The 16176-nt window shown below is 40.5% G+C and overlaps 1 protein-coding gene across 6 annotated transcripts in view; it reads left to right on the top strand.

Annotated features, from left to right (window-relative positions):
* DPYD (dihydropyrimidine dehydrogenase) overlaps positions 1–16176 on the top strand; it is a 2813802-nt gene that overhangs the window by 999387 nt on the left and 1798239 nt on the right. The window contains exon 2 of one of the 6 annotated variants that reach the window (XM_073593095.1): positions 10064–10194. The exons of the other annotated variants lie outside the window; for them this stretch is intronic. Within the exon in view, the coding sequence (XP_073449196.1) occupies positions 10111–10194 (84 nt within the window). The 5' untranslated portion in view covers positions 10064–10110. The remainder of the gene's footprint in view (positions 1–10063; positions 10195–16176) is intronic. 6 annotated transcript variants of the gene reach the window in all.

Below are 16176 nucleotides of genomic sequence, written 5' to 3'. Positions count from 1 at the left end.
TAAAGCGCTCTTTCCCTTTAAGAAAGGGAGTAAGAGCTGTAACTTGAAGCTGGCCTTTAGGCTGTGCAATCCTGGGCTGGGGGAAGCTGCCGCTCGCTGCCCACAGAGGTTCCCAACCTGACAGGGGCTGGCAGCTGTTTAAATCCCCTGTCCAGGTGACATCACTGCCTGCCTCCGGGCCACGCCTGCACTTCAGCGAGTGGCTGAACAATGCCTCCACGGCTGCCGGGCGCTCCGCCGATCCGCACATGCGCAAACTAAGCCTCGGTGAAATGATATCATCGCCTGCCTGCCTCCAGGCACACCTGCACTTCACCGAGGCCTCGCGCATGCGCAGAAGCCCGCAACGGCTGCAACCCTGAAGAACTGTAGAGTCCTGGAACATAGAAGCCTCCCAGGCACCATGAGGGGTGAGAAACCAGCAGTGAAGGACAAACAAGGGGGAGAACAATTCAAACAAACAAAAACATAAGCGGCTGCCATGGAAAAGAGAAAGCATCAGACCTTGCCAGCCAAATGAAAGCTTGCCAGACATCCATCTTGAGCATACCCAGGCAATCTTCCCATCATCACTGGGGTATCCTGTGCCTGAAAGCCACACACCCGCCCATGGCTGGGCCCTGTGCTTGCACTGCATGAATGGTATGCAAAAAACTTCCGGAGCCATCCCAGCTGGACGTCATGCAGGAACAAACTTGAGTACACATGATGTAGGTCCATAGAGGAGGACAAAAAACACAGTCTCTAGTGGTGAGCTCAAATTTATGTGGGTGGGGTCCTATAGCATTGGAGAGGAGGTGGGGTTAACCCACACGTAGGCTGCCATGGAGTCTGTCAGGAAATACTAAATATAGGTGAAGAAAAAAAGAAGAACTTGCATTACAAAGGAAATAACCATTCACATGGTTGGGAAGAGAAAGATCATACCTAGCAATTAAGCTGACACCTGCATTAGAGAAGTTATACTTGGCTAATTATATCCCATTATTGAATGAGATCAAAGTGGAACTAAAGAAAGTTTAGTTGAGACCTCTGTCCTGGATGGGAAGGATAAATATGTTAAAAATGGCAATCCTTTAAAAAATAATATATAAATTCCAAATGATACCAATAGCAATACCACATTTTTTTTAGAACAATAAAAACAATGATGCTAAAATATATATGGAAAAATAAAAAGCAGAGAGTAAAATTTGTATCAATCACTAGAAAAAAAAACATGGAGGTTTAGCAGCTCCGGACATAAACAGATACTACAAAGCAGTTATTATTTCACGAATGGTAGAATGGGTAAAGAAAAAAGCGAGAAAAAGTGGGTTAAGATTGAAAACACTTTAAGTAGGACATTACTGCACAAAAATATATGTGTACCACGGGAGCATAGAACATTAGACTAATGCCGCGTACACACGAGCGGACTTTTCGATCGGACTGGTCCGATGGTCTATCTGATGGACTTTTGGCAGACTTCCGATGGACTTTCAGAACAAATGGACTTGCCTACACACAATCACACCAAAGTCCGACGGATTCGTACGTGATGACGTACGACCGGACTAAAATAAGGAAGTTGATAGCCAGTAGCCAATAGCTGCCCTAGCGTTGTTTTTCGTCCGTCGGACTAGCATACAGACGAGCAGACTTTTCGACTGGACTCGAGTCCATCGGAAAGATTTGAAACATGTTCCAAATCCAAAGTCTGTCAGATTTTTGACCGAAAAAGTCCGCTGCAGGTCCGATAAAGCCCACACACGGTCGAATTGTCCGCCGGACTCGGTCCGTTGGACCAGTCTGGTCGAAAAGTCAGCTTGTGTGTACGCGGCATTAGAAGCACACGACCTAACTAGAAACATATTTAAAATATGGGATTTAATTTACTGACAGAGAAAATGGATATACGATTCACCACTAATTGCACTCACAGGAACAATTTTTTTTATCCCAGGGAAGTAGATACTTTTTGGTAGTAGATTGGGAAATGCACAACTAAAGGATATCGCTGAACATGGGAAGATAAGGACATTACAGGATTTAAAGGAAACAAATGGGTGGAAGATTAGTGAGTGGAAATACTTGCAATTAAAACATTTGGTAAACACACTAGCTCAACCAATCAGAGATAGAAAGAATTTGAATCCACTAGAAAAACTCCATTAAAACGGGTTATCGCAAGTATACAGAATTTTGACAGACCTAAAAGGACAGGGGTTGCCCCTTATATAGGAAATGGGAAAAAGAAATGGGCACAAAGCTAGATAAACAAGTAGACAGAATTATAGGAGCAGTATATAATTACGCAATGGACATGAATACAATAGAAGTGAACTACAAGTTTTTGGTAAGATGGTACATAACACCAGAGAAAATCCATAAATACCAGCTGGATAAACCCCCACATTGTTCGGGGTAATGTAAACAAATCGGTACAATGACACACATCTGGTGGGACTACCCAAAAATGAAAGATTACTGGCAGGAAATGCAGGATTATATAGGAGAGATAACTGGTGAAAAGATAATAAACAGCTTACAGACGTGTTTGTTTCATGATACAAAAGATTAAAAAAAGTACTATAGGAAAACACTGACCCCAATCTTAAATGCCGCAAAAGAGCTGATACCAAAGAAGTAGCTATGCGTAGAAAAACCAAACATAAATGAGTGGTTTCAAAGAGTAGAATACATCAGTAAAATGGAAAATTTATGCAGCAGAGATATAGGGCAAGCTGAAAAAAATAACAGTATCTGGGGAAGATGGATAGATTTCAAGGCTTTGGAGAAATAATTGGAAAAGATGATAGAGGGCAAGGAGCTTGAAGAAGGAAAGATGGGAGACGGCAAACCAGATAGGGAGTGGGGGGGGTGGGAGGGAGGAGGGAGAAATAGGTAGGGAAAGCATTGCATTTTGTAATTAGACACAGATGTTAACTTTTAGTCTTTTAATTTTTATTTACTTGTAAATGGAAAAATTAAATAAAGTTTTGGAGGAGAAAGGAGGGATGCGAAGAAGGGGAAAAAGAAAAAAAAAATTAGATTCTTGTCATACACAATGACTTGACCCTGACAATGATTCTATGCCACCACGATGATCTGCTGTCCAATGATGCTACCTCATCACAAGCCAGCCAAAGATTCTGGGTGACATTATTGATCAAATACAGTGGCGGCTGTTGGGTTTTTGTTTGGGGGGGGTGGCAAATAACCACCCCTCGGGGGGTCGGCAGTGGTCTGCCGGCTGGTCTGGCACTTACCCCATCTAGGTGGCGGGTGGCTCCGGTGTCCTCTGCTCCAGCATGGTGGAACGATCTAGGTGGCGGGCGGCAGGCTGCAGGCAGCTGCTCTGGTGTCCTCATCTTCAGCATGGGCGTGCATCTTCTCTCTCCTCCTCCTAGGCTCTAGGCGTCCAATAGGATTGCCTGATGTTTTGGTCAATTGGGAAACGGGTCTCACCACCCACTTCCTGATTGGTGGGGAAGAGATTTAGTGTGAAAATAGCGAATATTAATTCGCTATTGTCACACAACTGGGTGTCCGAGTTCAGTCTATGAAGCCTATTAGAAAAAAAAACACACCCCCATTGGAATCTATAGTCCGGTGCCCTGTATGTGAATAAGGGAGTCAGATGCATGGATAGGGGGGCAGTGCCCGTGCACCCCTAGTGGACAAGCCGCCACTGATGAAATATAGTTTTGACCATAATTGGTCAGTGATGTTATCCAGGATCTCTGACATGTTGGTGTACATACACCAGCCAGCCGTGAATTAATCATTTAGGCCCCATTCACACTTCAGTGTTTCATAGCTTGAAGCTCCAAAACGCTGGAAGGGAAAAAGATCAATGATTCACATATCCACTCCAAATCGCCTGAAGCCAAACGCCTTGAGCTCCAAAAAATTCTGGAGCTTTTTTGTAACTCAAATTGGGCAGATTTGCGTGTTTTTGGCATGTTTTTATCCCCATAGAAATAAATGGAAATGCACGCTTTTGGGTGTTTTGTCACGGTTTGTTGAACAATTTTCTGCTCAAATGAAAAAAAAAAATGTATAGAAAAAATATATGAATAAATAAATGTAAAATAAACACACAAATAACTAAAAATCGTTATTAATAAATAATTGAAATACATTAATATGTAATAATACATAAATAATAATGAACCCCTAACCCAGAAAAAATATTAAATAATTAATAATAATAATATAATAAAATCATAAATGCCCAAGCCCCCCAAAAAGGTATAATTATTCATAATAATAATTTATTATATAATAATTTATTTATTTTGTGTTGGGATTAAGCTGTTTAGTTATCATTATTTTTTTATTATTATATAAATGAAGAAAGACCAAACATTTTGAAAAAAAAAAAATATTTTTTACTTTCTGCTATAAAACATATCCAATAAAAAATAAAACAAAATCAAATTTGTTCATAAATTTTAGCCAAAATGTATTCTGCTACATGTTTTTGATAAAAACAAAATCCCAATAAGTGTATATTGATTGGTTTGCGTGAACATTATAGTGCCCACAAACTATGGTATATACTGTAATATTTTTTGTTTGTATACTACTAAAGGCGGTGATCGGCGACTTATAATGGGATAGTGATAGTGTGATAGTGGGCAATCTGATACTAACTAATGCTGGGGGGAACTGACTAACAGCCACTGACATCACTACTAGTGGCATTAATACAGTGATCAGTGATAATACTGTACACTGTCACTGTACTAATGACACTGGCTTGGGAGGGGTTAGCATCTAGGGGTAATCAAGAGGTTAAAAGTGTGCCTAACTATGTGTAAAGTGTGCTGCTTTTCACTAAAGATTAGGGATGGAAAAAAGGTTCAACCTGGGCATGAGTTTTGGCCGATGAACACCCGAATTATCATGATGTTCGACTGTTTGTTTGCCCCGCTGGATGACCACAATGCACTGTGCGGCATTGGAATCCCTGATTGGCTGAAGCAGTGAAAGCTTTGCCCAATCAGAGCACAGGGCACTGTCAGAGCCATGATTGTATGCTGTCATGATGACTCTGTCCAATCATGGATCATTGCTCTTAGTCCAGCCCCACACTATAAAAGTATTCTTTCATTAGCAGCCATTTTTAGTGTGATATCGGAATGGAGAGAGAGAGAGAACAGGGCTCTATTCAGTACTACTAGACAGTTAGTGTGCTATAGAGTTCTATTCTGATTCTATTGTCAGTGTAGAATATCAGTTTAGTTTGAATTTAGGGATAGTTTAGTCAGTGTGAGTGTAGTGCGACCACCATTCATCTTTACATTAGTGTGAACCTTGTGATAGTTCAGTCAGTGTGAGTGTAGTGACCGTTCAACACAGTATATTTCAGTGCATTACTGCAAGTTTAACGCCATATATTTCAGTGTGTTTTGTGCCATTTAAAGCAGTATATTTTTGTGCATTAGTGCACGTTTAATGCAGTATTTTTCAGTGCATTACTGCAAGTTTAACACGGTATATTTTAGTGCGTTACCTTTCATTTAATTCAGTATAGTTCAGTGCGTTACTGCAAGTATTACACTGTATATTTCAGTGTGTTACCTGCCGTTTAACACAGTATAGTTCATTGCGTTAGTGCACATTTAGGGCAGTATATTTCAGTGCGTTACATGCCATTTAACGCAGTATATTTATGTGCATTTGTGCAAATTTAAGGCAGTATATTTCAGTATGTTACTGCAAGTTTAATGCCATATATATTAGTACACGTCTAACCCAGTATATTTTAGTGCGTTACCTTTCATTTAATTCAGTATAGTTCAGTGCGTTACTGCAAGTATAACACCGTATATTTCAGTGTGTTACCTGCCGTTTAACACAGTATAGTTCATTGCGTTAGTGCACATTTAGGGCAGTATATTTCAGTGCGTTACATGCCATTTAACGCAGTATATTTATGTGCATTTGTGCAAATTTAAGGCAGTATATTTCATATGTTACTGCAAGTTTAATGCCATATATATTAGTACACGTCTAACCCAGTATATTTATGTGCGTTACTGCACATTTGACACAATATATTGCAGTGCGTCAGTGCAGTTTTACTGCTGTATATAGTGTGTGTGTGTATATATATATATATATATATATATATATATATATATATATATATATATTAATAGTGCATCGCTGGCGTGTGTCTGTATAGTGAGCACTCAAGTTGAAGTGCACCAAACACCACTTTCCATTGATTAAAGTACATCCACATCTATATTATATTTTATTAATAAGCACTCCCCCCATCATGTCTGGGAGGACAAGGAGAGATAGATGTTCCCATGGCACTGTGAGGGGGCCAGCAGCTTATGTATCCACAGGCAAAAGTGAACGTGGGCAGTCCTCAGGCAGTGCATCATTTCCTCTGTTTAGTGATGTTGCCTGTGCTATCCAGCCACAGCATGCAGAGGAGGGGGTGGACTAGCTTACTAAAGCATCCTCATCCTCCATCACCCAAGCAGAGACTAGTGCACAGTAGGGATGAGCCGAACACCCCCCTGTTCGGTTCGCACCAGAACATGCGAACAGGAAAAAAGTTTGTACGAACACGCGAACACCGTTAAAGTCTATGGGACATGAACATGAATAATCAAAAGTGCTAATTTTAAAGGCTTATATGCAAGTTATTGTCATAAAAAGTGTTTGGGGCCCTGAGTCCTGCCCCAGGGGACATGGATGAATGCAAAAAAAAGTTTTAAAAATGGCAGTTTTTTCAGGAGCAGTGATTTTAATAATGCTTAAAGTCAAACAATAAAAGTGTAATATCCCTTTAAAATTTGTAGCTGAGGGGTGTCTATAGTATGCCTGTAAAGGGGCGCATGTTTCCCGTGTTTAGAACAGTCTGACAGCAAAATGACATTTCAAAGGAAAAAGGTCATTTAAAACTACTCGCGGCTATTGCATTGCCGGTCCGACAATACACATAAAAGTTAATTGATAAAAATGGCGTGGGAATTCCCCACAGGGGAACCCCGAACCAAAATTTAAAAAAAAAATGACGTGGGGGTCCCCCTAAATTCCATACCAAGCCCTTCAGGTCTGGTATGGATATTAAGGGGAACCCCGCGCCAAAATTTAAAAAAAAAAAGCATGGGGTCCCCCCAAAAATCCATACCAGACCCTTAACCGAGCACGCAACCTGGCAGGCCGTAGGAAAAGAGGGGGGACGAGAAAGCTGTCCCCCCCTCCTGAACCGTACCAGGCCACATGCCCTCAACATTGGGAGGGTGCCTTGGGGTAGCCCCCCAAAACACCTTGTCCCCATGTTGATGAGGACAAGGGCCTCATCCCCACAACCCTGGCCGGTGGTTGTGGGGGTCTGCGGGCGGGGGGCTTATCAGAATCTGGAAGCCCCCCTTTAACAAGGGGACCCCCAGATCCCGGCCCCCACGTGTGAAATGGTAAGGGGGTACAAAAGTACCCCTACCATTTCACTAAAAAACTGTCAAAAATGTTAAAAATGACAAGAGACAGTTTTTGACAATTCCTTTATTTAAATGCTTCTTCTTTCTTCTATCTTCCTTCATCTTCTTCTTATATCTTCCTTCATCTTCTTCTTCTTCTTCTTCTGGTTCTTCTGGCTCTTCTGGTTCTTCCTCCGGTGTTCTCGTCCAGCATCCCCGTGATGTCACAGGGAAGTCCCGTTAAGTCACCGTGCGTCAGAGGGGGCGGGGTCACTGGGTGGCCCCGCTCCCCGTTATTTAAGAACCGTCAGAAGAGGAGACTCGTCACACAGCGGGAGCCTCCCTCCATGCCAGCATGGATGCGGAGCGGCCCTGAGAAGAAGATGAAGAAGAGAAGAAGATGAAGAGAAGAGCGGGAGCCTCCCCCCATGCCATGGGTGCGGAGTGGCCCGAGGAGAAGAAGATATAAGGCGCTGCGGAGGAGATACTGGATGAGAACACCGGAGGAAGAACCAGAAGAGCCAGAAGAACCAGAAGAAAAAGAAGATGAAGGAAGATGGAAGAAAGAAGAAGCATTTAAATAAAGGAATTGTCAAAAACTGTCTCTTGTCATTTTTAACATTTTTAACAGTTTTTTAGTGAAATGCTAGGGGTACTTTTGTACCCCCTTACCATTTCACACAGGGGGGCCGGGATCTGGGGTCCCCTTGTTAAAGGGGGCTTCCAGATTCCGATAAGCCCCCCGCCCGCAGACCCCCACAACCATCGGCCAGAGTTGTGGGGATGAGGCCCTTGTCCTCATCAACATGGAGACAAGGTGTTTTGGGGGGCTACCCCAAAGCACCCTCCCAATGTTGAGGGCATGTGGCCTGGTACAGTTCGGGGGGGCGCTCTCTCGTCCCCACCTCTTTTCCTGCGGCCTGCCAGGTTGCATGCTCAGATAAGGGTCTGGTATGGATTTTTGGGGGGACCTCACGCCGTTTTTTTTTTAAATTTTGGCGCGGGGTTCCCCTTAAAATCCATACCAGACCTGAAGCGTCTGGTATGGAATTTAGGGGGACCCCCACGTCATTTTTTTTTTTTAATTTTGGTTTGGGGTTCCCCTGTGGGGAATTCCCATGCCATTTTTATCAATGAACTTTTATGTGTATTGTTGGACCGGCAATGCAATAGCCGCAAGTAGTTTTAAATGACTTTTTTTCCTTTGAAATGTCATTTTGCTGTCAGACTGTTCTAAACACAGGAAACATGCACCCCTTTACAGGCATACTATAGACACCCCCCAGCTATGAAATTTAAAGGGATATTACACTTTTATTGTTTGACTTTAAGCATTATTAAAATCACTGCTCCTGAAAAAAGGCCGTTTTTAAAACTTTTTTTTGCATTGATCCATGTCCCCTGTGGCAGGACCCAGGTCTCCAAACATATTTTATGACAATAACTTGCATATAAGCCTTTAAAATTAGCACTTTTGATTTTTCCCATAGACTTTTAAAGGGTGTTCCGCAGCATTCGAATTTGCCGCGAACACCCCAAATTGTTCGCTGTTTGGCGAACTTGTGAACAGCTGATGTTCGAGTCGAACATGAGTTTGACTCGAACTCGAAGCTCATCCCTAGTGCACAGTCCACTGCAGCAGCCAGAGTGGCTAAACCTGCCTCATTGTCCACAGCTATTCCCGCCATAGCCCCAGCATCAGGCATGGAGGAGTCAGCTGAGTTATTTGAACGTAGCATCAACCTCTTGCTCCTTGATGATGCACAGCCATTACTTGATTCAGATGTTGGTTCTGAGGTTGAGGAAGGCAGGAACATGAGGCTACAGAGAGGGAAGAACACTTGTACACAAATTGGCAGTCATGTTCCCCCAGCCGCAGTGTATTGCCAACTTTTCTCCAGTGGTAATGATTTTCGTTTTAATGCTTTCACTTTAAGCATCAATAAATCACTGCTCATTAAAAAATGACGTTTTTTACAAACTTTTTTTTCATTGATACATGTCCCCCAGGTCAGTACCCGAACCCCCATAAACATTGTATGCCCAATTACTTGCACATAAACCTTCAAAATGGGCACTTTTGAATTTTTCAGTTTGGGTCCCATAGACTTCAATGGGGTTCGTTATTTGGTTCTGCACTTTCGTAATGTTTGAAAGTTCTAGTGCGAACCAGACAGGGGGTCGTTTGGCCTTCCCTACTAAAGATCTCTTATTTTCTCATCCCTGCAAAGAAGATTGCTCCCTCTCTACATTGCTCTGTACTGTTTACCATGGCTCTGAATTGTTTTTTTTTTCTCCTCACACTGTCAGCATGAGTACAGGAGGACATTCATGTATGCCTCCCGGCAATGTAAGCCCACGCTGTAGCCACATTTTGGCTATAGTGCGGGAATCAAGTGGTTAAAAGATGTGTGTGTTTTTAATGTTTAAGGCACATTAAAAGGCCCTTTTCCCACTTAACATTATTTTTTGCCAAGTTGCTTGTGCCATTCTTTTTTTAACTAAAGCTTGCAAATTAGCTTTAAAAATTACCAGAAAAAAATAACGGTTTCTCGGACATCCAGTGAACCAAACTTTGCCTGGTTTGCTTATCCCTATTCATGACATCATCACACCACTTCTGATGTTTTTAGGATTTTGTGAGAACCCCACCAATGGTCCCATTACCATGTGGTGACCTATGGACCTGAATAAGGACTCCCCCCTGCTGCTGGGAAAAGAAGGAAGACTCAAGGCCTCAGACATCACAAGACCATGGATTCAGGTCAGTAATTAGGGCATTTAGCTTTTTTTTTTTAAATACAATTGGGGAGTAAGCTGCTAGTTAGAGGGGGAGGAGTAAAGTTTTGTGGAGGAGGTGGGAACTCTTTTTAGAATTAGGCTTTAGGCCTAATGCATTTTACAGCATCTAGTATTTGCATGCATTCAGTAGGACTGTGTGAGGCCAATCAAAAGCCTAAATGTATTATCTTTATGCAAACCATTGCATAACTATATGCATACCCACATTTTCTGTTATTATACATAGATGATGATTTTAATTTTGGTACAGAATGTGCAAGTTGAAGATTTAAACTAGGGCTCAAACAACTAATCAACATAATTGAATTCACAGCCATCTTGTATTCTATGCATTAAGGTAAAAAACGTACCTGAGCCCCATCTCAATCCAGCCATGCGCATAAGAGCAGAATCCCTCCTCGGTATCTCATTGGCTCACACAGCAGTGAGAGCCATTGGATCCTGCTGCTGTCAATCACAGCCAGCGAGCCAATGAGGAAAGAGTGGGGGGCAGGGTTGAGGCACGCTCTGTGTGTGAATGGACAATTCACAGGAGAATGGTTCTGGAGCAACCCTGCTCAAGTGCCCCCATAGTAAGAGTCTTGCTATTGGGGGTACTCGACAGGGGGGAGGAGCAGACAGCGCCTGCGGGGGAGCCCTGAAAAGAAGAGGATTAAGGTTGCTCTGTGCAAAACCATTACACAGAGCAGATAAGTATAACAAAAATATTTGTACTTTTAGAATCACTTTAAGTGATTCTAAAGTAAGAAGGCTTTTAACCTTGCTATAGGGGCACTCTATTCTATACTTTGCGGCTTGCTATAGGGGAACTCTGAAGGCATGAGGAGCCAGAAGCGCCGGTGAGGGATCCCAGGAGAGGAGAATCAGGGCTGCTATGTACCAGAGTTAACCTTTAATAGTGTGTGTGTGTGTGTGTGTGTGTGTGTGTGTGTATATATATATATATATATATATATATATATATATATATATACACACAGTGGGGACGGAAAGTATTCAGACCCCCTTAAATTTTTCACTCTTTTTTATTGCAGCCATTTGCTTAAACCATTTAAGTTCTTTTTTTTCCTCATTAATGTACACACAGCACCCCATATTGACAGAAAAGCACAGAATTGTTGACATTTTTGCAGATTTATTAAAAAGAAAAACTGAAATATCACATGGTCCTAAGTATTCAGACCCTTTGCTCAGTATTTAGTAGAAGCACCCTTTTGATCTAATACAGCCATGAGTCTTTTTGGGAAAGATGCAACAAGTTTTTCACACCTGGATTTGGAGATCCTCTGCCATTCCTCCTTGCAGATCCTCTCCAGTTCTGTCAGGTTGGATGGTAAACGTTGGTGGACAGCCATTTTTAGGTCTCTCCAGAGATGCTCAATTGGGTTTAAGTCAGGGCTCTGGCTGGGCCATTCAAGAACAGTCACAAAGTTGTTGTGAAGCCACTCCTTTGTTATTTTAGCTGTGTGCTTAGGGTCATTGTCTTGTTGGAAGGTAAACCTTTGGCCCAGTCTGAGGTCCTGAGCACTTTGGAGAAGGTTTTTGTCCAGGATATCCCTGTACTTGGCCGCTTTCATCGATTGCAACCAGTCGTCCTGTCCCTGCAGCTGAAAAACACCCCCACAGCATGATGCTGCCACCACCATGCTTCACTTTTGGGACTGTATTGGACAGGTGATGAGCAGTTGGAGATGTCCTTCGCACTATTTATGAGTAATAGTGAAAATGTGTAGTAAGTGACAAAGAGGAAAATATTTTAAATAGGTGATAATAATAATTAACGTAGTGTGATGATGTCTTATAAAGACAGCAGCAAAATCAGCAAGTGTTCACATTACACTTCAATGAAATAATAAAAGTGAGGAGATCTCGCGCATAAAATCTATTCACACATATAATAATAAAAAATGATAAACACAATGGGTGAAAATACTGTGAAAAAATAAATAAACAATCTCACACTGATCAATATGAATGGATACCCAACTAAAGTAAACTGTGTTAGGTATCTGTGTATCAAAAAAAATAAAAATTAGATAATTATATAGTTCATAAAGTGAACAGATGTAGGACTGAACTTGACTGTGTAGCTTCGTAAGTGAGCTGGAATCAAATTAACTGAGTAGATGGATAAAAGTTCATAATAATCTTCATGTGAAAAATCCCACTAACATCAGGCTCTCAGAACTCTCACCTTAAAATGGATATATTCAGGCATCAATAGGTGTCTTATATTGGGAATGTATAATGCATCTTAGTGGTGTTCAGACTTTCTCATCTGTTAGTGGCTGAGTACTTTTGCTTCCCATTCTTCATAAAAGGATATACCTATTAGAACAGATTCCACCAAGGCTCAACCGCCCGGTGGAATAAAGAAGGGGAAAGAAAAAAGCCTCCAATGGTGTAGTATGAGATGAATAAATCAACTTTATTTAGGCTAAAAAACAATTAAAATCGCATGAAAATACAAGGAGCGCCTCTCCCCGCCAGCTCTACGCGTTACGTCACCGCTCATGACTTCATCTGGGGAACCAGGTTGGTCAGAGAGGGATGTGCTTTATATTGTAAAACCGGAAATAATATAGTGGCCATTTTCTTGTAGTCCGCTTATATGTATCAGCGCGGCCATCTTTATGGTGGTGAATACACATAGACGGCAGCCATATTTTGGTAGATGGGACAATAATTAGGATAAGTGCTGCTGTACGCAATGGTGTAAACTGAATCTTAACTTGTGTATTCGTAAATATATATCAAATTGCAGGGAAATTACAAAAATAATGAAGAGAAAAATACTCAAAAATATTGGATTGGGCACGTCAGTTGTACACCATAGTACATAAGGAGATGGCCTCATACATATATATAATAACAATAAGACATGAATATGTAGGTGGAGAAATATATAATATATATATATAGCTAAGTACATACCGATCTGAGAACTAAGTTCAATTAAGACACTGAATGGTACATATTATACAAAATACGTGTAAATAAAAAATATATATACAATAGTTGGTTAAAATCAATGAATATGAATAAAACTTATTAATTAAATATATACAAAAAATATATATATTATATATAAATTGTTAAAAATTGTTAAAAATTACTAAGAAAGCAATTTAGGTCAAACTCAACATTCATACCTCTGGGGGTTAGTGTACACATAGTATGTATCCAGTATGACTCTCTTTGACTTATAGTTCTTAATTTGTGACTACCTCTCCATGACCCTTTGTATTTTTCTATACCCCAAAATTGGAGGTGTATGGGATCCTGATTGTGTACTGCTGCAAAATGTTTTGATACGTTATGTTTGGGTTTTCCCTTTTTAATGTTTTGGATATGCTCTTTTATTCTGACTTTAAGGGCTCTTTTGGTCCGTCCTACATATTGGAGTTTGCAGCTGCATTGTAGCACATATACTACCCCCTCAGTATGGCATCCTATGAAATCGCTAATTTTGTATGTCTCTCTTGTAGTAGTCGCCCTCAAATTTTTGGGCATGTTTGCATGCATAGCAATTTCTGCAAGGAAAGAAACCCTTTCCTGTGAAAAAAGAATATGGTACTTTATGTGGAGGTTCTATTACTGATTTAACCACCATGTCTCTGATAGTCGGTGCTCTCCTGTATATAATGCTTGGTAGTTCTGGTAGTATATAGTTTAGGTCTTTATCATTCTTGAGGATGTGCCAGTGGCGTTGGAAGATTTTTGATATTTGTTTATGCTGTACATTGTAGTCTAAAATTAGGCTCGGTGTCTCTTGTTGGAATGTTTTTTTGGGGTTATTTTCCAACATTTTGGTCCTATCCATATTGTTGACTTCTTTAATTTATTTTTCTATCCATGTATCCTCATATCCCTTTATCTTGAATCTAGTTCCAATTAATTTGGCTTGTTCTTTGTAATCTTCTTCTCTTGTGCAGTTCCTTTTAATTCAGACAAATTGTCCTTTTGGGATATTATAAAGCCATGGTTTGTGATGGCAACTGTCTACAGAGAGATAACTGTTGGTGTCTACATTTTTGAAAAAGGTTTTAGTAACCAGTTTATCTCCTTCTAAACTGATCTTTAAATCAAGAAATTCAACTGATTTTTCATTAATATTTCATGACAAGTGTATGTTCTTTTCGTTCGTATTCAATTTATTTAGTAACTGTTCTAGTGTCTCTTTCTTACCGTTCCAAACTATGATTACATCATCGATGTATCTTTTGTATAAAGTAAGTTCTGCAGGTGTATCTTCATAGATGGATTGATCTTCCCACTGTGCCATAAAGGCATTGGCCACACTTGGTGCGAACTTCGCTCCCATTGCAATGCCGATGACTTGTTTATAATACGCCTGATCAGGCCAAAAATAGTTACACTTTAAGCAAACATCTAGACACTTTATGAGATATTTTCTCTGTTTGTATATCAAGTTGCTATACTTTCTGAGAAGCTACTTTGTTGCTGAGCACGCATCGTGGTGTTGAACTATGGTGTATAGCGAACTTACATCCGCCATGGCTAATAATGTTCTTCCTTCTAATACTGGTAATGTGTCTAAAAGCTGTAACACATATTTCGTATCTTTTAAGTAGGCCGGTGTGTGTTGTACTGCTGTTGAATAAACTGGTCCAAATATTGTCCCACTCTAGATGTAAGGGAATCAATCCCATTCACGACTGGTCTACCTGGTGGGTTATCTAACGATTTGTGAATTTTTGGAACCATGTAGATAACTGGTATTCTGCATGCTTCCGGTATGAGGTACTTGGATTCTTTTTTTATTCAGTATATCTTTTTTCATTCCTATATTAGATGTTCTAACTCCTTCTTATAATTATTCGTGGGATTGCCCAATAATTTAATGTACGTTCTGTCATCCTGTAGTTGTCTTCGTAGTTCATTAAGATATTGTTCCTTTGATTGTATTACAGTAGCTCCTCCCTTGTCAGCTGGGCGTACTATAATATCTTTTCTTTCTTTTAAGGATTTAATGCCTTTCTTGATGTGTATAGGGTCCGACACTTTTTTAATTTCTAGAGATTCCAGATCTTTAAACACAAGTTTTTTGAACACTTCTATGTGTTGGTTATCAGAGACTTGTGGGTTGAAGACAGAGTTGTTTCGCAATGTACTATGTATTATTGTTGGAGAGGTATTGGTTGTTGTATTGATGGTTTTGTAGGGATTAGAGAAGTAATATTTTCTCACATTTACTTTTCTAATATATTTAAGTATCCCTATATAGGTGTTGAATTTGTTCAAATTGTTAACTGGTGCGTACTTTAATCCTTTGTCTAGTACCGAAAGTTCATCCGATGAGATGGGGTGACCACTGAGATTCACTACATTTTCTCCCACTATTCTCTTTTTCTCTTGGATTCTCTTACCCGCTCTGTGTCCTCTCTTCGTTCTGGACTGTTTCTTGTTCTGTCTTCCTGTGTTAGTCTCCTGGGCGAGGGGTAAGGGTCCTGTAATTGCCTTAGTGGGATGTGGTCTCTCCTCTCTCTCTCTAAAAAATGACGCTGTGGGTTGTATTCATATTCATTTTGGTAATGTCGAGAATCATAATGATATTGATCTTGATAATTTCTGATGGGATCGAACCTATTATAGGTCAGTATTGGGGTTCTTTCTGGTTCTCTATACATATCCTGAGCATAAGTTGTTCTGTTGTAATCTCTCTGATTTCTATCGTTATTCTGTCGCTGGTGGTATGGCTTTTTGAAAGGTTTTTTAAATAGTTTCTTCCATTGTTGTTTTGGAGTACGTTGTACATAATAGTTGGTGTTTCGTTGTTCATACTGTGGTGTTCTAGTTCCCTGTTGTGGCCTTGTATCATTGTATGCATCTCTATCATCCCATCTTGGTGGGTTCTGTGCATAGGCTATAGTAGGATCTTGTATTCTGACTTCCCTTTCTGGTGTGGAATATGTTGAACTTG

This window comes from Aquarana catesbeiana, linkage group LG07, assembly GCF_042186555.1.
Source record: "Aquarana catesbeiana isolate 2022-GZ linkage group LG07, ASM4218655v1, whole genome shotgun sequence".
In the NCBI taxonomy this organism is placed as follows: domain Eukaryota; kingdom Metazoa; phylum Chordata; class Amphibia; order Anura; family Ranidae; genus Aquarana; species Aquarana catesbeiana.
Note: the sequence above shows the minus strand (reverse complement) of the source record. Positions and strands in the feature narration are given on the sequence as shown.